The 23,587-nt window shown below is 33.6% G+C and overlaps 2 protein-coding genes across 12 annotated transcripts in view; both read left to right on the forward strand.

The window, feature by feature from the left end:
- Positions 1-12,066, forward strand: part of LOC107512537 (probable ATP-dependent RNA helicase DDX60) — an 88,484-nt gene extending 76,418 nt beyond the window's left edge. For 5 of the 6 annotated variants that reach the window (XM_036233615.1, XM_036233617.1, XM_036233618.1 and 2 more), the window contains 5 exons: positions 53-200; positions 1,573-1,715; positions 5,542-5,693; positions 6,838-6,900; positions 10,368-12,066. In XM_036233615.1, coding sequence (XP_036089508.1) covers positions 53-200; positions 1,573-1,715; positions 5,542-5,693; positions 6,838-6,900; positions 10,368-10,467 — 606 coding nt within the window. In that variant the 3' untranslated portion in view covers positions 10,468-12,066. Of the gene's footprint in view, positions 1-52; positions 201-1,572; positions 1,716-5,541; positions 5,694-6,837; positions 6,901-10,367 lie in introns of those variants that run through there. The other variant, XR_004954894.1, reaches the window with a different exon arrangement.
- A 5,854-nt stretch (positions 12,067-17,920) lies between these two features.
- The window catches only part of LOC107512535 (probable ATP-dependent RNA helicase DDX60), a 74,095-nt gene continuing 68,428 nt past the window's right edge, over positions 17,921-23,587 (forward strand). For 2 of the 6 annotated variants that reach the window (XM_016148180.2, XM_036233622.1), the window contains exons 1-2: positions 17,922-18,245; positions 23,237-23,529. In XM_016148180.2, the coding sequence (XP_016003666.2) occupies positions 23,253-23,529 (277 nt within the window). In that variant the 5' untranslated portion in view covers positions 17,922-18,245; positions 23,237-23,252. Of the gene's footprint in view, positions 18,246-23,236; positions 23,530-23,587 lie in introns of those variants that run through there. The other 4 variants (XM_036233621.1, XM_036233620.1, XR_004954895.1 and 1 more) reach the window with 4 other exon arrangements.

Consider the following 23,587-nt stretch of genomic DNA (forward strand, 5'->3'; position numbering starts at 1 on the left):
CCTGAAAAATATTTGACTCCTAGGTTTTCTTGATATCTCCTTGATAATTTAGGTGTTCCTTGAGGCTCTACCTGAGGATTTCGGGGCTGCTTTAAATGAATATAACATGAGTGTTACAAAGGATTTTGCCTCCTTCCTACTAATTGTTTCCAACTTGGCCGATATGAAACAGGAATATCAACTGCCAGTGTCAAAAATAAGTAAGTGTATCTTCCCTTCATGTGGAACAATTTAAAGAATAAATAATCTTGCTAACAGTGTTTTACCACAGAAGAAGAATAGAACCCTGAAAATATCAGTCTGCTTTAGAATAAGAGGATTCCTTCTGTTTTCCAAGGAAAGAAACTGATTATTTAGAAGTTAAAGGACAATGAAGAATAAAACTAAATAGAGTCATTTATAAACCATCTTGATTAAAGTTTGCTTTTGGGTCAAGCCTGGAAAATGGAGTAAGGACATCTATGAGATGAAGAGAAACTAGAGACTATTCTGTCATTTTTCACCTTGAGTGGAAATATGTATAATGTTAGTGAACATCAACTCCCTGCAGGTACCTGGGTCCAAACTCTTTATCTGTTACTTATTAGCAGTAAGACCTTGGACAGGTAACTCCACATTCATGCCTCAATTTTCACAATAGATACATAAAAAAGAGAATAACATTATGTAAGTAGTTTGTGTGAGCTTTAAATAATTAAGTTAATATATGTGAAGATCATAAAATGGTGCCTAGCACATAGGCACACACTATTAAATCTTTGCTGATGCTTTTCATAAGCTATTGAATGGAACTCTTCTAGGGAAAGTAAACAGGATAAGGCAACTGGGATAAAGGGAACAAGTTGAGCTGTGGGTAGTAATTTCCTGTTTCTTTATATTCTAACATTCTTAGTTGACAAATGTCAAGGAGATAGAGCTTGTACCTTTCTGGGCTCTGTTAAAGTGAAAAGCAATATGAACGAATGCAGACAATAACGGTAAAACAATGTGAACATCCCAGAGGAGGCAAAATAAGAATGTGTGAATGTCCTGTCTCCGTTACGAAGTAGAGTCCATTTTTGACTGCGTGATCTGGTGCTTTATAAGAGTAGAAGTGGAAAAAAATATTTCTTCTCATATGCCATTTTCAAACTTACTGATAATAGCTACTTGTAATACTTGTCTAGAAAGATTCCGAGGCCATGTCTGAGTTTCGTGGGAAAAAGGTACCAAGATAATAACAATAATTCTGTGTTACAAGAGTATACAGTTTAAATTCAGTCTTGTATTACTTCTCAATCAATGCAACCACAATATAAAATTAAATTTTATAATATTGCTAATAATATTACAAGCTAACATTTATTGAATATCTTCTGTGCCAAGTTGTGCTATTCACTTTGTGATATATCTTACTCAGTTTTAATTATGATGTAGACCCTAAAATGTTGAATGGCTCCCCTTGTAATATGGTCTAGAGCAGGTACATAAAGCTTTGTAATTTGGCTAATTTTTTAAAAAATTATTTATTTAAATTAGTTTCAAGTACAGTACATTTTAAAAAGTGAATCTATCCCAACCTATTATGGCCAGATTTCACAGGTAAAGAATATGAAGACTCCCAACTGGTGTCTCACTTGATGAGCTGCAAGGAAGGAAAAGTAGCTATTTCTCCATTTGTTTGTCTCTCTGGGAACTCTGATAGTGATTTGCTTCAACCAGAAACTCCAGAGCATGTAAGTGGAATTTATAAATAAAATCTCTTTAAGAAAAAATTGTGTTTATACTTCTAGGCAGCTTAGAAAGAACTTCAAATTTCCCAAATTGAAAAAAAAAAAAAAAAACCAGGTTAATCAAGAAATATCCAGGAATAGTGCTCTTGAGGCCAGTATGATTTCAATTTCTCAGTATTGGCCTGCGGGACCCTGCTCTGTTATAGTAAACTACCAGAGCCACCATTTTTCTTCCACCTTTGAAGACTCTAGGGGAGATTGACATGAGTTTATTGTGAAAAGAGCAAATAAAACTATCTTCAGGCTTTCCTCATATTGATATAGGTGCTGTAAATCCCTCAAGTCCCAAATAGAGTACAAAGAACTTGACATATTTGGAATATGCAGAATAATCCATTTGAATATTGGAATAAGCTTGTAGAAATTTAATTTATATCTTAATGCAAAATTTGAGAAAAAAATTTCATTACATTTGATATTATGGAATGACACTGATGTCTCAACTCCATTTGATTCCATATTAGTCCTCTACATTGTAAAATAGTCCCATGCCACTTAAAATAATTTTGAAAACTATATAGACCCTTGCACATTTTAATCATAAATTTAAATAGTTTCTAACAATATAGTTTCCAACTTCCGATAAATTTGATATGTTAAAATAAAATGATTACAGCATTCTTTCGAATGTGTAAAATGGCATATAAATGCACAGTTTTAATATCCATAATTGTCAAGTTAAAAGCAAATCAAGAATAAATTTTTTAATGATTTAAAATTTGGTATAGTTCTTTTTGTCTTACATAATTTTTCTTTACTGTACTATATTTTTAAACACGAAGTCACCCTGTCGTGCCCCGATTCGGAAGCCCACGAGCCGCGAAGGAAACAACTGCCAATGCAGTCACCTGAGGGGGTTTCTTAGCGAGCGAGCTCGGACTCAACTCCACACACAGCCAAAGCAGTGTGCAGGAGAAGGGCCCCTTCCTTAATTTTACAGTCATATTTAAAGGGAAAAACTACAGAATGGGGTGACAGGTCTTGGCGTTGCAGTATTGGTGGGCAGGTAGCCGCAGGGGTCTAACTAGCAAACAGTAGAAGGGGAATTCCAGGGCCATTCCTACAGGTTGACTGGAGGGGTGGCTACCGTTTCCATAGCGTCCCCATAGTGATGGTCACACATGCATTCACACAGTAATTTCCAGGAATTGGCTAAAATGGAGGCCCGTCACAAAATGGAGTCACTTTGGTTCTTCAACCCTATCATATTTCTTATCTTAAATCATATGCAATTGCAATTTAATATTTATTTCCTGTTTATCACAGAAACTTAAATATAATATAAACTTTGAGAAGCAATTACTAAAAGCAAATTAATATTGTATTGGAAATGTATAGATTAATGAGATGGATGAGGCTTTTTTTAATTAATCCACATAACTATGTATTAATATTTACTTTATTTTCAGAATGAGACAAGTTTCCAGCATCAAATCTTAGCTTGAATTCTGAGAAACCTTATATAAATAGATAAATGGCTGAAAAGAAACAACTTGTGTTATAACAATAATATACAATTTGCTAATTCCTTCTGAGACATATGCCCCCAATCACCTGGCAAATCTGTCATCAAAATATATTTTTAATGTTGTCTTAATTAACTCGATTAGATTCACTTTCAATTTTTTTAGTTGAAATAATTAGAAACTAATTTTTTAAACTTTTTTTTTTTACTTAATCTTTAGTCCTTCACTTTCTCAATAGGAAAGCAATTTTGCTATTTGTCATTGTTCTGTATATTTTAAAACCCCAAGGAAATGTACCATAGTGAGTTAGAGGAAGCTATTTGTTTTATGTAGTGATGATAAAGCATTTACGAAAGAGCAGGATTTAACAAAGCATTTAAATAAAGCATTTAAGAAATAGATTTTTTAACTGATAAGACATGTGGTTTAAAAACAAATTGGAGACTACTAGACCACAACTCCAGATCCTGTCTGAAGCTCTGTGAGGATAGCTCTGTAGGGCTTTCCTCCCTATGAATGAGTGGTGTCTTATAATAAACTGCCTTTGAAGAATGGGAAATTCTGGCACAGAAATAATAAAGGAGTGCACTTTGGCTTATAAGAGCAGTACATTCATGATGGGTTTTTTTCCTGTATTTATATGATCACAATTAATTACTTACATGAGATATATAGCTAACTACATTAAAAAAGATGTATTAATTGTTAAGTATTATAATTTCCTCTTCTTTCTATTATACAGTTAATTCAACTTATGGACAGTGTGCTCGTGCCATTCACCTTTGTTTCCTTTCCATTTGCAAATTTTTCCTTGGGATTTTGGAAGGCCACTCATGCAGTTATAATAGGATGTTATGACTATGTCTTATTGCCATATAATCACCAGCAATTAGCAGTGACCTTTAAGCTATAGGGCATAAACTGACTCAGATTCATAGTTGTTCCTGATGGTGTGCCAGAGAGAAGGAGTCCAGTCTATATCGTCTATTTTGAAGCATCACGCACAGGTGAACATTTACAGAGTATTGCCTGTTGATGACATGCCCTTTGCATTACCCAACTTACTTCATACCAATTTACTTTACTAGTGTAAGTTATAATCTCTTAAAACTTTTTTTGCTTTTATTGTTTGTTACGTTTTGGTTTAATGCTAAATATGCATAATACAAATCATTAAATGGCATGTAGATAACTTAGAAAACATAAAACTAAAATGAATAACCATGTACTTTTTCTCTGTTTTATTCACTTGTCTTTCTTCTTTCTCCAAGATACCAATTGTCCTAAACTTTGTGTTTTTAATTCTTCTTCTTTAAAAATGTCATATTCCAAAATCACATTTTATTTTTGCTGCTTTTGAATTTCATAAAAAGTGAATGAATATTTGCTGTTGTCTCCTAGAGGTTCCTTTTTTTGCACCCAACACTAAGCCCGTAAGATTCATTTATGTTGTGAAATGAAGCTCTATTTTATTTTTACTACTTTATAATATATTATAGTAAGATGGCAAAACAACCTGTGGACCTATTCTTTTGTTAATAAGTGTTTGTTTCTGGTCTTTACTATTACAAACAGGGCAGCTATGAACATCTGGTACATCTGTGCAACAGTTTCCTTTGAATATAAATTTTCTGGATTATGGGGGTAAAAACAATTTTTCTGGATCCTAATGGAATAAAAATATTTCAAGAAATTTTAATAATAATAAATTTCCCAGCCACTGTCAATTCATTTTAGAATGTAGTGGTACCAATTCACATTCTCATTAGCTTTGCTTCCCTGTTTATTTTCCTTCTTTGCTTCCTTCCTTCCTTGCTTTCCTCCTTCTTTGCTTCCTTTATTTTTCTTCTCTTCTTCATTCCTTTTTCCTTCCCTTCTTTTTTATTCTGGTAACTGAATTATAAAGATTGTTAGAGTTGTTCAGTTGAACTTTCCTCTTGAGACATACAAGGCACCAGCTCCCTGAAAGCATTTAATAAAGATATTTTCTGCACCAGTTAGGACGATGATCAAATCTTAAATTAGCTCTTCTTTCCTAGTGATCTTTCCTATGGTCTAAGCTGGATGGTTGAAATTGCCATCAGTATACTGTGAGGCAATAATGGTCATAGGTGTAGCCAAGCCATTCTCTAGGCTTGCTTAGGATGGCACCACCTGTGTGCATGGAAGACGCCCTCTTTCTTCACCATGAAGAGTATGCTTTAAAAATGTTGGTTGAAGGAGATAACTACAAAGTACAATGTAAAAAATCATAAACTTTTTTATGCATAAATAACAAATTAAGAAGCTTTGTATTTCTTCAGGTCATTCTGCGCACAATTGGTATCAGTCACGCTCAGGTTCCTGTCCTGTGGTCACAGAAAATTGATGGCCAAGGAAGAAGAATGCCACTTAATGCTTATGCACTTGATTTCTATAAACACGGTTCCTTGATAGGACTAGTCCAGGATAACAGGTATGTTTTGACTGCCTCCATCTGTCTCCATACATCTCCATCTCCATGTCCACATCCCTGTCCATGTCTACCTCTTTCATCTCTGTCTTTATCTCTATTTCTGTATCTACATCTCTGTCTTCATCTCTGTGTTGATCTCCATCTCCATGTTTCTATATTGAATGGATGAACTTTATGAATTTTAGACAAAATACTTTTTACGATTACAACTAAAGGTTAATTATGCTAAACATACTGGAATTTTTTTCTTCTAGACTAATGGCAAGAGAATATAACAATTCGTTATTTTTATTTGTGGTTTACTAGCAAAATCTTGGGACTTAGACTGACTCATTTGACTCAAAGATTTACTCTACAGATATAAATATTTTCATACACTCAGATACATTTTTATTTACTAATATCCTATTTATTTATTATTAGATATTTTAAAGCCAGGTAACAATAACACATACTGCCATGCTCTTCATTATCTGAGAGAACGATATAAAAAATATATAATTCACACATCCGAGGACTGAAAACATGACAATTGTTTTAGTTCTTTGGCAGGGTAAACATTTTCAAAAACAGTGAGCAGGAAATAAACCCTCTTGGATTTACCTAGGAATGGAGAAATTGGCCTGGATGCCAAGCATAGATTTGGGGAGGAACATTCTGTCATAATAATCAGAGATTCGGTATGCATTTTACATAAAATTTTGAAGTCTTTATTGAATTAAAGCATTTAAAACTTCTAAACTTCTTGAGAAATAGTGACCATTTTTTAAAATATGACTCAATATTGTGACGAAAGCAGTTGTGATAGTAATAAACAATTCATTTGTTTCTTCCCCTTTGATTCTCTAGCTTCCTTCCATTTACTCCCCCAAGCTTCACCTTTTTCCTTGGGTTTTCTCCTAATGTAGTCTGTTTCCTGTGTTTATTGATTATCTGTGATTGTGATGCTCTTGGTTCTTGAATTCATAATTGCCATTCCCACAGATTAAATCTTCATCTGGGAGTCTATGGCAGAAATGACTCTGGTAACTATGTCTTGATAGACAAAAATAATCTATTACTGACAGATCCAACATTGCAACATGAAATAAGAAGTTCTTTAATGTTTTTATACCATTAATTTTCAAAATGTTGTTTTGTTTAGGATGAATGAAGGAGACGCTTACCAGCTATTGAAAGATTTTTCACTCACCATTCAGTCTATCAGGTATGTCATATATGTCAAATACCAATTTCATATTTTTCAATAGTTTAGTGGTAATCTGAAAAAATATTCAGCTCATACTTAAAGGTGCCATTGAGTCTCTTAGGTGCCTAGCATTTCAAGTCCCCCAAAACTTCACAGAGCTTCTCCTCAACACCCCATGCATTATTTCTATATTAGTTAATCCCAAAGTCCATTTGACATAAAGCATCATGCAGACCAGAGCCTCAGTTCCAGGCATTGTGCTCCAAGAGGCACCAATGTTCCAAAGCCTCAAGAATTCCTAGTATCTCAATTTCCATAACCAGCATATGTCAGATGCATGATACTTCAGAGTGTTCCTGAAGGCTCCACCAGGTCTTTGGTTTATATCTACTTACATATTCTTGATTCTGGTGCTTTATCCAGTGCTTTCTCCAGGCTTCCTTTGACTTTTGTCTCTCATATTGGCTTCCTGTTTTTATCTTTAACAGAGCCCAGTGGAGACTCAGGCAATTCCAAACTTTGCCTGGACACCCTTATTCTTAGGCTCCATTAGAAGGTCCATCCTTTGGACCATCGAGTGTTGCCTGGTTAAATATCCATCTTCTTAAATCCTACAATCTGCATGCACTTCAATACTTTATGGGTGTTTAATATCATTTAATTTATAAAATTTATACACACACATACACACATACACATATAATTTGCTGTGAATCCCTTCATTATGGGGATTTTGCTAATCAAGTCATTGTATTTCTTTGATCTGAGGTTAGTTAGACATGTTTGGACTTTTATATGGAGAATGAAACTTTTAGCATGCTAGAGCAGAGAGCGCTCCTCTAAATAGTGCATTCCTCGAGTGCTCATAGTTACTCGAGCTATGGTCTCCAGAGCACCCCAAGAAACTTTGGAGTCTTTGAAGCCATGTCAAAAGCTGAGCCTAGGAAAATCATTCATTTATTGATTCTTATAAAAAGTGTTGAAGTAGTATCAGTTTGAGGTGTGGCCTAAGTATTTGAGATATAGAGAATTAGTAAATCTATCTCTGCTTTAAAAAATATTATAGTGTATTAAGAGGAAACTGACTTGTAGACATTACAAAGGTAATAAGTGCTAGGATGACAGGTAAGGGAGTAACTCACCCTACCTTGAATTCAGAGGATTCTCAAATAAAGTAATTTTTTCGACTAAGTCTTAGAAGATGAGGCAGAGAGAATCATGTTTTCAAAGGGTAGAAATGAAAAAGGACTAGGCGTGTTAAGCGTGGGCATGTAGACTATGGGAGTTATTGCAGGGATGGGGAGATGCTGAGTTGCTTAAAGAAGCTTGAAAGGCAATTTAAATATATTTGGAAAAGGTCTTAATTGTCATACTATGGAGTTTGAGCTTAATTTTTTTTAGCAATATTAAGTATTTTTATTTACTTAAGTATAGTTGTAAAATTTCTGTAAAGTAAAATTAAGTATAGACAGCACATAAGCATGAATGAGATACAGGTCTAGAGTGTAGACAGAGATGTGTATGATTTATGTATGTGTCAGCGATGCAAAGGCAAAAACAGACATGCTGGTGAGCAATAGTGAGGGTATAAATTAAGGAAATAAAATTAATTTTGGAGAAGAGTGGTTAGAGGAATATTTATGAGAATCTAAAAAACAAAACAAAACAAAACAGACAAACAAACAAAACAAAATAAAACAAACTCATAGAAGCAGAGATCAAATTGATGGCTGCCAGAGGGGAGAGTGGGGGTGGGGGGGATTGGGTGAAAAAGCTGAAAGGGAATATAGTCAATAATATTGTGATAAGTTTGCACAGTGACAGATGATTGATTACTAGACTTAGTGTGGTGATCTTACTGTAAGTATATAAATGTTGAATCACTATATTTCACACCTCAAACTAATATAATTTGTATACCAACTATACTTAAGTAAATAAAAATTAAAAGAAAAAAATCAATGAATCTGTCAACAAATTTCTGTAGTTGGTGAAGACAACCAAAGTTTCTATTTTAGTTAATGATACATGGGAAACATCCGTGTGGATGAGATTTGGTGACTGACAAAAAATAGTGAATCAAAATTTATAACTGTGATGTACTGTCTGTGGGATAGCATTTTGTCGGCTCAGCTTTTGAGACAGCTTCATCCAGTCGTGATAATTACAGGTCTGTGACTAGGAGGAAATTCAAAGCTATAACTATAGATCTGGCCATTCTTCGCAGAAGGTCAATGAAGACACTAGGGAAAAAACTGGAACCTAGTGAAACTAAGGTAGATATGATTATAAAAGACTGATAAAAATCAGATCTTGAGTGTGTTCAGTCCTTAATCAGCCCTGACACAGTGTTCATTCTTGATTTTTATCTCCTTTCTTGTCACCTGTATATTAATTTCTTATTGCTGCTGCAGGTAACAAATTACCACAAACTTAGTAGTTTAAACCAACACAAATATTTTATCTTACTATTCCAGAGGTCAGAAGTTCAAAATGGGTCTTACTGAGCTAAACTCAAGGTGTTGTCAGGGCTGCGTTCCTTTCCGGGGGTTTCGGAGCCGTCTCTTTCACTATGACCTCCAGCTTCTAGAGGCTGCTGGTATTGCTTTCATCGTGACCCCCCTCTGTGCTCAAAGTCAGCACCAATGAGTAGAATCTCACATCGCATCACTCTAATATTAATTTTTCCCCCCTGCCTTCCTCTTCTACTTGTGAGGAACTTTGACACTACATTGGGCTACCCAGCTAGTCCAGGATAATTTACCCATCTCGAGGTCAGCGATTAGCAACTTCGATTCCATCTGCAACCTGAATTCTCCTTTGCCATGTAACCTGACATATTCCTAAATTTCTGGGGATTATGATATGGATATCTTTGAAGGTCCATTTTTCTGTCTACCACACCACATTTTCTTTACACATCAAGTTAAAGGAAGGAATATTTTATTCTTCACAGGGGTAGAGCCTTTGGATTTCAGTACATACTGGGCAGCAGGAAAAACAGAAAAGGGCAGCCTAAGGGGCATGTGGAGAAAAGAAAGGGAATTTGTGTTGCTGCTATTGAAGGGAAGAGGGATCAGGTTACATGGAATTTGGTGGCTTTAAAATCCTCTTAGTAACAAAACTGGACTATAGTAACAGGCTGGGAGTTTTCTTGTTAGCTATCTATCTATCTACCTATCTATCTATATCTATCTATCTATCTATCTATCTATCTATCTATCTATCTATCTATTTATCTATCTATCTATCTATCTTTCTATCTATCTATCTTTCTATCTAACTTTATTCATTTATTAATCTATTTATTTATTTATCTATTTATTTATTTACAATATTTTTTGAGATAATTGTTTTTTATTATTCCTAATATTTTGCTAAGATTTCATCATCTCGTGATTGTTCTGCCTACTTGGGGAAATCCCTTCTTATGACACTGACTCTTTTAAAATGGATGTTTTATACATGTTTATTTTCATTTACAGTGTTTCCTTGCGTGAGCTATGTGAAAATGAAGAAGACAATGTGGTCTTAGCATTTGAACAACTGAGCGAAACCTTCTCGGAAAAACTTAAGAAAGTCTAAAAACAAAGTCTACCCAAACCTCTTAAAATATTGCTAGTCTCATTTTTCAAGTCATACTTAATGATTCTCATGCTTTTGTCAGAAATACATATATGATGAAGTAAAAAGGGCAAGTACTTTGAAGTCTGAGTTCTAATCAAACCTTCTATGTTATCTCAGAGTACGCTTAGATGAATTATTTAATATTTACTAGTCTTGGTTTCTTTATATAGTTGGAGAATAATGCTTATGTCTTAGCTAGTTTGCAGATTGATTAAGAAAAATGCAAGGATTTTGTATGTTACTGAAAAACAATTTTTACTCTGTAAGGTCTAAACAAATATTAAATGTTTAATATTTTTCTCAATATCATAGTTTGTAAAATATCTGTTAAGGCTAAAATAAATAATTACAGTATCCTGAACTTGAAATATATTTTCTGCAATTTATCTAAAGGTGATTATGTGACTAAGATATATGGTTATTAAAATAGTATTTTCCAGTAATCTTAAACCTCTATTTTAAAATTATAAGTTAAAATGTCAGAATAAATTCTATGATGCTTTAAAATTAAATGTAGCTGATGATTTGGCTTGATTTTAATTCTTTATTAGTGACTGGAAAACCACAAAGAAATAAAATGGGTTTAATCTACATGCCATTAGTCTATGTTAAATCTATGCATCTATCATTTGCATGCACACACATGTGCATTTTATCTAATAGTTTCTGTATACATTTGACTCTTGAACCACACAGGTTTGAACTATGGGGGTCCATTTATACATGGATTTTTTTACACTAACTATATTTGAAAAGTTTTTTGGAGATTTGCAATAATGTGAAAAAGCACAAATGAACCATTTAACCTAGAATATTTAAAAAATTAAAAAAAAAGTTAGGTATATCATTAATGCATAAAATATGTGTAGATACTAGGCTATTTTATTGCTACCATAAAATATGACAGAGCTAAATAAGGAAATCACGAAAGGAGTTGTGGATATGGCATAAAAAGTGGTAGTGGTGGAAGAGATGAAGGATTTCAAGATATGGATCTTGGAGAAATTTAAGAGCTAATAGATAGTACGCCAGAGGAATTACAGAAGACCACTTGATGGAGAGGAGTACTTCAGAACCAATGCCAGATGGTGAGGAGGAAGATGTAGAAGAAGCAGTGCCAAACACAAACCGACATTACATTAGTCAATATGGCAGACATGTTCCAATTATTTAACACTGCCTTTGACTTCTTTTACGACATTGACCCTTCTGTGATACAGGCACTGGAATGAAAGCAAATGGCGGAAGGATTGATCCCACATAGACACATTTTTTGAGAAATGAAAACAAACAAAAAAAACAGACAGAAATTAAAATGTATTTCCATGAAGTTTTGTTGCCACTTATATTGCCTCTCTCGCCTTCCCTTCCACCTGCTCCTCCTCTTTCACTTCTGCCATTGCTGAGACAGCAAGACTGACCCCACCTCTTCCCCCTCTTCCTCAGCCTACTCAGTGTGAAGAAAGCAACAACGAAGACCTTTACGATGATCCCCCTCCATTTAATAAATAGTAAATAATAATTATACTGTATAGTTAATAAACTGTATCTGTTGTATATGTGTGTGAATGTCTTTGTGTAAATATCTAAGAATTGTACAGCAAGAAATACATAAAACATTTTTGTGTCATCATTATCATCCTGCATAAGTATTCATTGGTGTAAAACATCACGGGCAAGGCTTGTATGGAAGTAGCCCATCCTTAAGTAGGTATAAGGTGAGTGATATTTAATATAAAATTAATAATGTGTTAGTTTTCTTACTGTTTTATAACTTTGCTTTCAAAGAATTACATTATGTACAGTGTACCTCTCATGTAACTGGAAGAACTGTGTATCAGCCTATCATCACACTAAGTGGTTTTTTTTAAAAAGTAACAATGTTTCTGGTATTATATTATGAATATAACTGTAATACTATATGCCTCTCACCTCCATGTTGTTCACAAGCTAACCATAATCATTTTTCCTCCACAGACAGCCTCAGATTCCTGATCTAGAATCTATTTTTGACCCTAAACTTGAACAAAACATTTTATCCTCAAAGCAAAAGATCTGATCTGTCCTACTACTCAGCTGTCTTATTTAAAGATAATCTTTTGGGTGACATTATTTATACACAGATTATATGGGCTTAAAAAACAGCTGTGGTTCACTTTGTTTGGAGATAGAATACTCTTTTCTTTGGAACTGACCCATTATTGATGTGCCATGTTAGGAGTCTCTCCTCCCTTTGGCTAAATCCATTTTCATTAAAAACATGCACTATGACAATTTCTGAAAACCAAGACACTTAGAAACCAAAGTGATTTCTACTTTTCCTTATCTCTACTGAAAACAATAATCCAAAATATTAATGTATTATCATGATAAATTCTACCAACATTTCTGTTAGTGTATTTTTCCATTCTATAATTTCCATTTCATTCTTTTTCCTAGGTGAAGTCATATCTTATCAATGCATTTGATATAAAACCAGATTAGTTCTTATTATGTATGTGTCATGCCAGTATGAGACCAAATCTAACTTCTACTTAATAGATTGATAATGCTTACTCTGCATATTTTTTGTGATGCTGGAGTTGATAATGAGCCTTGATTATAACTATTGCAGCTGAAAAATGTCCTAGAAACCAAAAAAAAAAAAAAAAATGCAGGCTCTTTCATTGCATTGACTTTATTCTTGTCACACAATTCTACATAATAGTTCCTTAGGGGAGAATGTATGATCATGCCTTGGCCCTGGCTGATTTTATGCAGGTTAGCTGTTCAAGTTAAACACTGAGGCTAACATAAAACTTGGTTTAACACATAGCAGAGTTAGCTAGCATTGTTGTTAGTTGTTTTTGTTTGTTTGTTTGTTAGATTCTTATAATAAAAATTTTAAATTTTTATGGTTTTTTAAGTTGTTAGAGTCATCAACTCTTGCTTCTTTTATCCTTAGCAGCCCTGGCTCCTAATATTTTTCCATCAAAGAGTTTGCCACACTACTTTTAGGTTTTGTTATGGGGTGAAATTAAAAATATAAAACCTAAGAAAAGAGAAGATGTGGGAGTATCTCCCGGGTTCATTGAGAAGGGAGTGTGTGCGCGCGTGTGCGTGCGCGTATGCACGTACACGCATGCCTGCATGCGAGCATGTGCATGTGGTAGATTTTGGCTCTCTGCCATGTAACAACCTTTTCTTCACTGGAAAATATGAGTCTGATAAATAAACTGCCACTTGTGTTTCCCGAGTATAGTATCTAATGGCCCAGCTGTTCCATTTTCTTGACAATTCATGTATAATATAACAGTAGGAGGAAATGAAAATATGAGATTCTCTGAAAATCTTTTATATCTTTCACTTTGTCATAATAAAATTGTCATCTTTGAGTAAATTTCCCACCTCCTAATATATAATCGGTACTAAAGTCCTATTGACATAGCCTCTACAAGGTCTCTCAAATTTATATTCTATTTCTATCCATCCACCATGCCTGCCCAGGTCCATGTTACTGAATTATTAGAATGTTTAATAATTTACATTCTATATTCTTGTTCTCTGAACAAACCTGTATATAACTGTCTAGATAAGCTTCTTAAACCCACTTTTCCTTCCTTCCTTCCTTCCTTCCTTCCTTCCTTCCTTCCTTCCTTCCTTCCTTCCTTCCTTCCTTTTTCTTTCCTTCCTATACCCATAGTTAAACTCAGTACACATTGATCGAATGCTCATTATATGACATGCATAGCAGGAGGCACTGAAACTTAGGGCCAGGTGGGAAGATTGAGGTAAGTAGACATCTACATTAAAGGAAGACCATATTGAAGACTAGTTACAATTTTATCCTTGGTACGTGCTAAATTCTTTATAGAAGTTATTTCCTTTGATTCTTAAGATAAACCTCTGAGGTAGTTGTAATTATTTTTGTATCATATGGGTGTAGAAATTTAAACTCAGAGCAATTAGATAACTTGCTTAAGATCATGCAGCCAGTGACTATAAGACTCACTTGAAGGCTCTGAAAATAGTCCATCCAAGTCAGAGGTGATAAAACAAGACCCTTAAAGGTAGTGGAGCTAAGCATAGAAAGAAGGGATAAATATGAAACATATTTTTAGGACATAATCAACAGGACATGATGATGAATTCAATATAGGTCTGGTAGGAGAAGAGATAGATTTCTCATTTGAATGGAAGAGATGCCATTAAACTATGTAAGATATAGCAAGGCAAACATTTGAGGAGCAGAAGATAATGATTTCAATTTGGGCCATATTTAGGTTGAACTGCCTCATTACCATTTTCTTGTAGGTAGCGTGAGGGACAGGATTCGAGGTTCAGGAGAGATATTCAAGCTAAAGATAAAAATTAGGAACACAGCAGTTTTCAGTGAATATTTAATATTAGGAGCTACAGAGGCATATTATATGCTCAAAACTTCATGACATTTTATCAGTGATAAAATCCAAACTTTCTGAGATGCTATTTAAGATCTCTATAATCTTGTATCAACCTGTCTTTCAAGCCATATTGCCTACTTTTTTTCAACATGTTATATCTTTAATAATCTGGCCAAACTAAACCAGTTCACAGAATACCCTCCAAAGTAGTTTGCATTGTTCTCTTTTTAAGACTAATTATTTGGTTCTCAATTTCCCCCCTTGAATATCACTATCTCTGTGCAGCTTCCCTCTCAGATGATCTTTTCCCTTTTTGGACCTCATAGGGTGGGGATAACATAACAGTACTGAGAGGAAGTATCTGGAAAATGCAAAGGAAAGGGCTTGCAGAAAGACCAGCTCAGCCAGTTATAGAGTCACCACACCCTATAGATCTTTAAATGGATTTCTGGAAACTCTTGCCACACCTAAGAATCTGTAAATAGCTAAGATTGGTGGTGTGGGAATTCCTTCTCCCTTGCAGCCCCTCCCAAAACTCCTCCTCCCATCAGGTAGACCTTCAGACAAAGGAATCACGTGCCCCGTGCATGGGCACTGCAGGCGTATATTATCCGTAAGAAACCTAACTGAGGTGAGCACATGCTTTTGTGCTGTCTAGAGCCTCATGCACTTTGCCAGCCTAATAAACTCTCCTTCCTCTAACAAAGTTGTCTGAGCTTCCAAATTTCCTCCGTTGGGTGTCACTTCCTGCAACAGTACCTCTTACAATATTCTCCAACTCTAAACCTTCCCCAATGAACTCAAAACCTAATCAACGTAATGAGAGACATTGACATTTATTAAGAGTCCAACTATTTTCTGTGGAGTGAGCGAGCAAAGACCTTGAACTGTGATATTATCTAAATGCCAGACACCTAAGTAAAAATAGGGTCAGCATATGAGTGGTGACTTGCAGACCACTTATAAAAGAGGGCATCGAGAAAGGGTGGTGGTTGGATTCGAAGCCTTTGCTTCCGTGGAAGGAGAAATGTTTCTTAGTGGGTTCCTCCTACCATCATGAAATCAAATCCCCTTATTCTGATTGTGTTCTCATGAAGGAAACTAATATTCAGTCAGCTCTGACTTCAAATATTTTTACATTATAATTAAAATTTTATATTTATTGAGGTATTAGGTGTTAGATGCTTTGTAAGGTAACTTTATAATAAAATAATGACAGTGATGATAATAAATCTCATTTATAGAATTTCAGTCACTGTATTAAGCATTTTATAGGAATTATTTTTTAATTCTAAGCAAGCAAAGAAGTTTTTATCATCATCCTTGCTTTAAAGATGAGAAAACAGACTAAGAAGGACCTGTAGGACATGATATGAACTCAAGTCCGTCTCCAGAGCTCTGTTTCTTTTGATTTACAAAACACTGTCTCATATCCAGGGTATTATTTAACATAATTCTTAAAAGAGAATGGCATTATTTCAATTTTCATGCTGAAGAAGCAGGTTAAGGACACTTAAGGTCTATACAGACTTAGGAAATGGTTGAGAAAAGATGTAAACTTATACGTGGGGGCTTTAAAAACTTTTATTTCTTTATATTTTGCTGGATAAAGTTTGCTATTATTTTATTTAGGATTCCCCCCCACCCCGATATTTTGTTTAGAATTTTTACATCTCTGTAAATTAATGATATAAATCTGAAATTTTCCATTCCCATGGCTGATTTTTTGATGGCAAGGTTATTTTAGAATCACAAGTAAATAGGGAAGCATTTTTTCTTTTTCATTTATCTTCTATTTATAAATTTTTGATGAGATTGGAGTAAAACGTCCCTTGAATGTTGACTTTTTTAATTGAAGGAGAGGAGTGGGATAAATTTTAATGTTCAGTTATAGTTATAGGCCTATTAAAGTTTTCTATTCTCTCTCTTTTGAATAGTGTGATAATGTGTTTGGCATATTATAAAAATATTTACATTTCATCTGAACATTTAAATTTTTCATTTTTGTTGTTGATAGTGTTTTTCCTAATTTTTAAAATTGCTGCCTTTTTTATAGTATGATCCCATTGTTTAATCTTAAAATTATTTGGTTTTTTATCTCTTTTTTTTCTTGGTAAATGACAAACTTTGTTGATTTCGTTATTTTCAAGTAATTAGTTTGTATTTATCAATCATTTCCTCTTTTTTAAATATCAATAAATTTTTATTTTTAATTATTTCCTTCTTTTCTTTAAAAATTTTTATAGTTTTTTTCTTTTGTTCTATTCTTTTAAGTTGCATGCTTAGCTCATCATCAACTTTCATTCTAATTTCTTTTCTATATAAGCAATGATATAAATTTCTCTAATCACCATTTTAGATGCGTTGCACACATTTTTATAAATATTTTTACTGTTGTTTAAATGTAAGCATTTAAAAATATTCATTAAAATTTTTTTTAAACTTTCAAGTAATTACTAGAAATGCTCTTATTAACTTTCAGATGTAAAAAAATTTGATTTTATCTTCTTATTTATCTTCCATTACTGATTATGTGGTCAAAGAACATGACCTCTAAGACACTAAATCTTTGAATTTTATAAGCTTATTTTGATACATACTATATGGTTAGTTTACATAAACGTTCCTCAGATGCTTGACTATAATGTGATTATTAGGTGTCATAGCAATTAGAGAAAAATTCCTAATTAAGAATCTAATACGAATTTTCTCTAAACTTTCTAATTTTTTTATGTCTGTAACACAGAAACTCTGAAAAAAATAGGCATATGAGAGTAGAGTACTATTTTGCTGTCTCATTAAAACCTTGAGGGAGGTTTTATGTGCCAGTTCTCTATATGGCACTGCCGCTGAACAAAAGCCCTCTACTGTGGTGTATTATTATTGTCCATTGGACATAAAATTCCATTCAACAGATTACTTTTGAGCACATACAAAGTGTCAGATTTTAGCCCACTGATCATGACTTTTAGTTGATAACGCATAATTTTTAGTGAGTCTCAAGACCCCGATTAATTTTCATAAGAGTTCATGTATTCTTGCTCTAGTTTTGGTAGAATTTAAAATGAAAATAAAATGAGGAGGAGAAGGTAAGTGTGAGTTTAAAGGAATGATTGAACTAGGTCCTTGGAGTCTTTGGTAGCTGGCCCTGTGCCAGACTGCAGTGACCTTGTGAAGCAGACGTGTGTGTACTTCTGCTTTCAGTTTCATTTTCCTGCCAGTGATTCTGGTAGAGAAATAGTGTGGTTCTGTCTGTTGTTTCTTTATCTTCTCAGGACACCTCTAAGGACTCACTTCTGCTCTCTTGTGACTGCTGGTGGCTGTTGGACTGTGAAAAAGCAACACAGACCACGGGTAAGAGGGGTTTTCCTGCCTTGTGTATAGATGAAATGGTGAGAAAAAATACAGTGTATATGTTGAGGGACCATTTAAGAAAGAAGTGGCTGCTAAGAGCAAAGCTAATCTTAGAGGTTAGAGTTAGGACAGAATAGTGGTGGTGGTTTCAGTCTCAAGACAAAATAATTTCTTTGTAAATAAATTAACTCCAAGATTTATTTGAGAGTGATGTCAGAATGGCTGATTGAATTTATAATCTTAAAACATGCTAAGACTTCCCAGTAACAGCTTGATTGTTAAAAATAAATATAATACACAATTTGCATTAAGCTTATAACTTAATGTAACAGAAAAGACAAACATACAAAGGATACACACATATATTAATTTAAGTAAATATTTTTAACTGTTCTGGGAAGTCCAGGAAGCGACAATGATGAGCTTGGAGGACTGATTAACAATGGCCTTAGTAAGTGAGAAATCTACCTTAAATGGTAGCTTATAAACTTAAATTTAAAAATACTATTAGCATAGTTATCGCATATATTTCTAAGTTTAATAGTTGGGAATTGTGTTTCACTTTAGGATGAGCATTGATATGTGACTCAAATTAATTAGGATTCTCTGAACAATATTTCAATAAAACTGGAAATCAAAGGGAAAATTAGTTCTTGCCTCTGTATTTATTTCTAAAATCTATTGTGAAGCTCACTGGAATAGCCATTTCCTTTTAATAACCACAGTAGTATTGTTGTCTATGGAGAAAGACAAGGGCCTTATTATCAGACAAACTCAATTCTTCAATTTATTAGTTGCATGACCTTGTGCAAGCTTTCAAACCTCTCTAATCTTCTGATTACTCATCTGTAATATTAGAAATAATAATTCCAACAATATGAAATTATTCAGAGGGCTACATGAGGATGAGTAGAAAATAGTTTTCAAAAAAAACACAGACTTTTTTTATTTTTAAAATGCTGATACATTGTGTGGTAGAATGCAAAATTTATATGTATTTTTACTAAAACATGTTAAGAATGAGATATCAATGAGATGATATGCTTACCAGGTCTGCAGTTAGGCCATTCCCTAGATCTTTTGTAGTTGGGGTATTTCTGGGGAAACGTTTGAGATAAAAATGGTATTTGTGCTAATCATTAAGACATGCATGATTGCCTAGGATATGCTTCCAGTTATTTCTTGATACAATTGACCAGTGGGATTAATCAAATAAAGTTTTTACATATTCTATCTGAAAACTAGGGTAAATATTGATGATAATCTTTAAACAGCATACCCTGAGCAAGTTTGGTGAAGTGCTCCATTCAAACTCTGCTTTCTCAGATCTATTGCTGGCCTTTGAACATGCTGTTTTTCTAGAATGCTCTTACCCTGTCATTATCTGAAAAACTCCTTATAATCTTCAAGTTCAAGTTCAAATATCATATCCTCCGAGAAGCCTCATGCAGTTCTCCCAGGCACTCCCCACTTTGTGTCCCCATCCTACCTATTGCATTCACTAGCTATAACACAACCCTCATTATATCACCTCTTAATTGATCTACTAATTTTTCTTTCTCGTTCTTTAGATTGTGTGCATCTTTCTTATTTATTTATAATTTGAAACAATTTACTTTTAATTATAGTTGACATATAATATTAGGTTCAAGTGTATAGCATAGTGACTTAACATTTATATACTTAGAAAGTGATCACCACAATAAGCCTAGTAACCACATGTCACTCACTATACATCATTATTACAATATTATTGACTTCGTGCCCTATGCTGTACATTACATCCCCATGACTTATCATAAGTGGAAGATTTTATTTCTTAATCCCCTTCCTTTTTCCACTCAAACTCTTACACCCTCCCCTCTAATATCCATCAGTTTGTTCTCTGTAATCATGAAGTTGTTTCTGTTTCATTTCGTTTGTTTGTTTTAGATTCCACATATAAGCGAAATCATACAGTCTTTGTCTTTCTCTGTCTGACTTATTTCGCTTAATATAATGCTGTCTAGGTCCATCCATGTTGTTAGAAATGCAAAATTTTATTCTTTTTTATGGCTGAGTAATATTCCATTGTATACATGTACCACATTTTCTTTATCCATTTGTCTATAAATGGACATCTAGGTTGCTTCCAAATCTTGGCTATTGTAAACAATGCTGCCATAAACATAAGAGTGAATATATCTTTTCAAATTACATTTTCATTTTCTTCAGATAAATACCCAGAAATGGAATTGCTGGGTCGTGTGGTAGTTCTATTTTTAACTTTTTGAGGAATATCCATACTGTTTTCCCTAGGGCTGCACTATTTTATAGTCACACCAACAGTGTACAAAGTTTCTTTTCTCCACATCCTCGTCAGCACTTATTTGTTGTCTTTTTTATAAGAGCCATTTTGACGGGTGTGAGGCGATATGTCATTGCAGTTTTAATTTGCATTTCTCTGATGATTATTGATGTTGAATATCTTTTCAAGTGTCTGTTTGCCAACTTTACATTTTCTTTGGAGAAATGTATGTTCAAGTCTTGTGTCCCTTTTTAATTGGATTATTTGATTTTTTGATGTTGAGTTATATGAGTTATTCATATATTTTTGATACTAAGATCTCATCAGATGTATCATTTGCAAATATCTTCTAGTTTGATATATTTCCATTTATTTTTGCTTTTATTGCCTTTGTCTAAGGAGACATATTCAGTATCAGAGAGTTTGCTGCCTGTGTTTTCTTCTAAGAGTTCTGTGGTTTCAGGTCTTACGTTTAAGTCTTTATTTCATTTTGAGTTTATTTTTGAATATGGTATAAAAGATGGTCTAATTTCATTTTTTTGTATGTATCTGTCCAGTTTTCTAACACCGTTTATTGGAGAAACTATCTTTTGTCCATTGTATATTCTTTTCTCCTTTGTCATAGATTAATTGACCATATATGCATGTTTTTTTTTTTCTGGGATTCCTCTTCTGTCCCTTTGATTTATGTTTTTGCATGTGTGTGTGTATATACACACACACCAGTACCATACTGTTTTCCTTACTATAATTTTGTAGTATAGTTTGAAATCATTGAGAACGATACCTCCAACTTTATTATTCTTTCTCAAGATTTCTTTGGCTATTTAGGGTTCTAGATACATTTTAAGATTATTTGTTCTAGCTCTGTAAAAAATGCCATTGTTATTTTTTTATAGGGATTGCGTTAAATTTGTACATTGTTTAGGGTAGTATGGCCATTTTAACTCTTAATTCTTCCAACCTATAAGCATGGTATATATTCTTCCATTAACATCTTCTTCAATTTCTTTTATCAATGTCTTATAGTTTACAGAGTACCGGTCCTTAACCTCCTTGTTTAAATTTATTCCTAGGTATTTTATTCTTTTTTAGTCAATCGTAAGGGGCTTTTTAAAATTTATTTTTCTGATAATTCATTAGTTGTGTATAGAAACACAAAAGATTTCTGAATGTTAATTTTATATTCTGTAAATTTACTGAATTCATTTATTAATTCTAATAGTTTTTTTTGGGGGGGGGAGCGGATTCTTTAGGTTTTTCTTTATATAGTATCATGTTATCTGCAAATAGCAACAATTTTACTTCGTCCCTTCCAGTTTGGATACCTTTTCTTTTGTTGTTGTCGCTCCCTTGTCTCATCTTCCAATACTGTGTTGAATAAGTGTGGCGATAGTGGACATCTTTGTCTTGTTTCTGATATTACCGAAAAAGCTTTCATCTTTTCACCATTTAGTATAATGTTAGCTGTGTGTTGGTCATATCTGGCCTTTATTGTATTGAGGTATATTTCTTTTACACCTATTTTGTCGAGAGTTGTTATTAGAAATGAATATTGAATTTTGTCAGATGAGTGTGTGCTTCTTAAGGATAGAGACCTTGAATATATTGTCTAGAAGTGTGACCAATGTCATAGTAAATACCCAATAAAAGATGGTTGAGTAGATCGATTAATTAATTAATTAATTAATTGTATTATTATAGGCACTTGGTAAGTTGACAGGTATTACGGCCAAATTACTCTCAGATATTCTTTTTACAAAAATAAAACAGTGATTTTGTTTATATTTATGTGTAGTTTCCTTTCATATAACTCGATTATTATATCTGTGATTTCTTTTAAAGACTCCATGACATTAAAATATCTTGGAGACAATGCCACTATTGATTAGAGTTTTTACAGAGAATTATTTTATCTTCATGTAACTGTGCTGTGAATCTAAGTATCTGTAATACCTCTTGTTGTACCTATTTACCTTAGCTATATAGTTGTCTTTTATAAATTTGATTTCTGAGGAATAACACTTGACATTTCCCTCTATAAGCTGAAGAATGAACATTTTGATGTAATATGAAGCTATGTTATTTGCCAGCCAACAGGGCAGTGTCCACTGTTGGTATCTTGGTGTCATCACTTAAATATTTTACTATTAAAAAAAGAGAAAAGCTAAAGGAAGACTACACATGCTAACACAATGAGAGAGTACATATTTCATAAAATCAGCTGAGAAAAAGTTGGAAGTCATTGGGCACACAGGAACCAGCAAATTTTAGCCTTGACTGGATGCTAATTCATTGTATTCTGATTGACTATGTGCTCAACTATGGAATAAAAGAATATGATAGAAGTAATATTTAAAATGCTGGAAATTAATCTATGCAGACTGTTCCAAAATAAAGATGTATGTAGAAATTTTTACTATTTTCTAGTTTTCTTGGATCATATCCTCCTTTAAACATATACTTTAGTTTTTGTCTTTGTAAATATGAATTTCACATATATATTTTCAGGGCTATGTTTTGCCCTACCATGTACCTCAACCATCTCTTTTGAGTGACTTAATTGGGAGAGGATTATGAAAAAATTATCTTGATTGTGAGAATAACTATTGAGATTTAGAGAGAAGAAATCAAAGAGATTTTACCTTTGAAAGGAGTAAACTATATTGTGATATATTGTTTTAAATAACGTGATAATTAATAGCTTTGTTTTAGAGATCATGGCTTCTGCGACTATTATGTTGAATGAAAAATCAAACCCTAGTAACAGTGAAAGTGAAAGTGAGAGTGATTCTGAAATTGACAGCGATGACGACACTGAGACCACGGAGAGCTTGTGCTCATTTGATCAATCTGAAGAAGAAGATTATCTAAGCTCAGAAGACATAATAGAAGAGTCAGCTTCTGGGCACTTACCTTGTGAGTTTGAAATCAATGAAGAGAAGCTTTCGGAAGTTAAAGCTATAGATGTCAGCAGCTCTGATTTTGAAAGACCAGGTGAGGCATAACCCATGGATGAATTTCCCTTCCTCCTTCTTTTTTCTCTTCCTTTTCC

This window comes from Rousettus aegyptiacus, unplaced genomic scaffold (genome assembly GCF_014176215.1).
Source record: "Rousettus aegyptiacus isolate mRouAeg1 unplaced genomic scaffold, mRouAeg1.p scaffold_m13_p_16, whole genome shotgun sequence".
Lineage (NCBI taxonomy): Eukaryota > Metazoa > Chordata > Mammalia > Chiroptera > Pteropodidae > Rousettus > Rousettus aegyptiacus.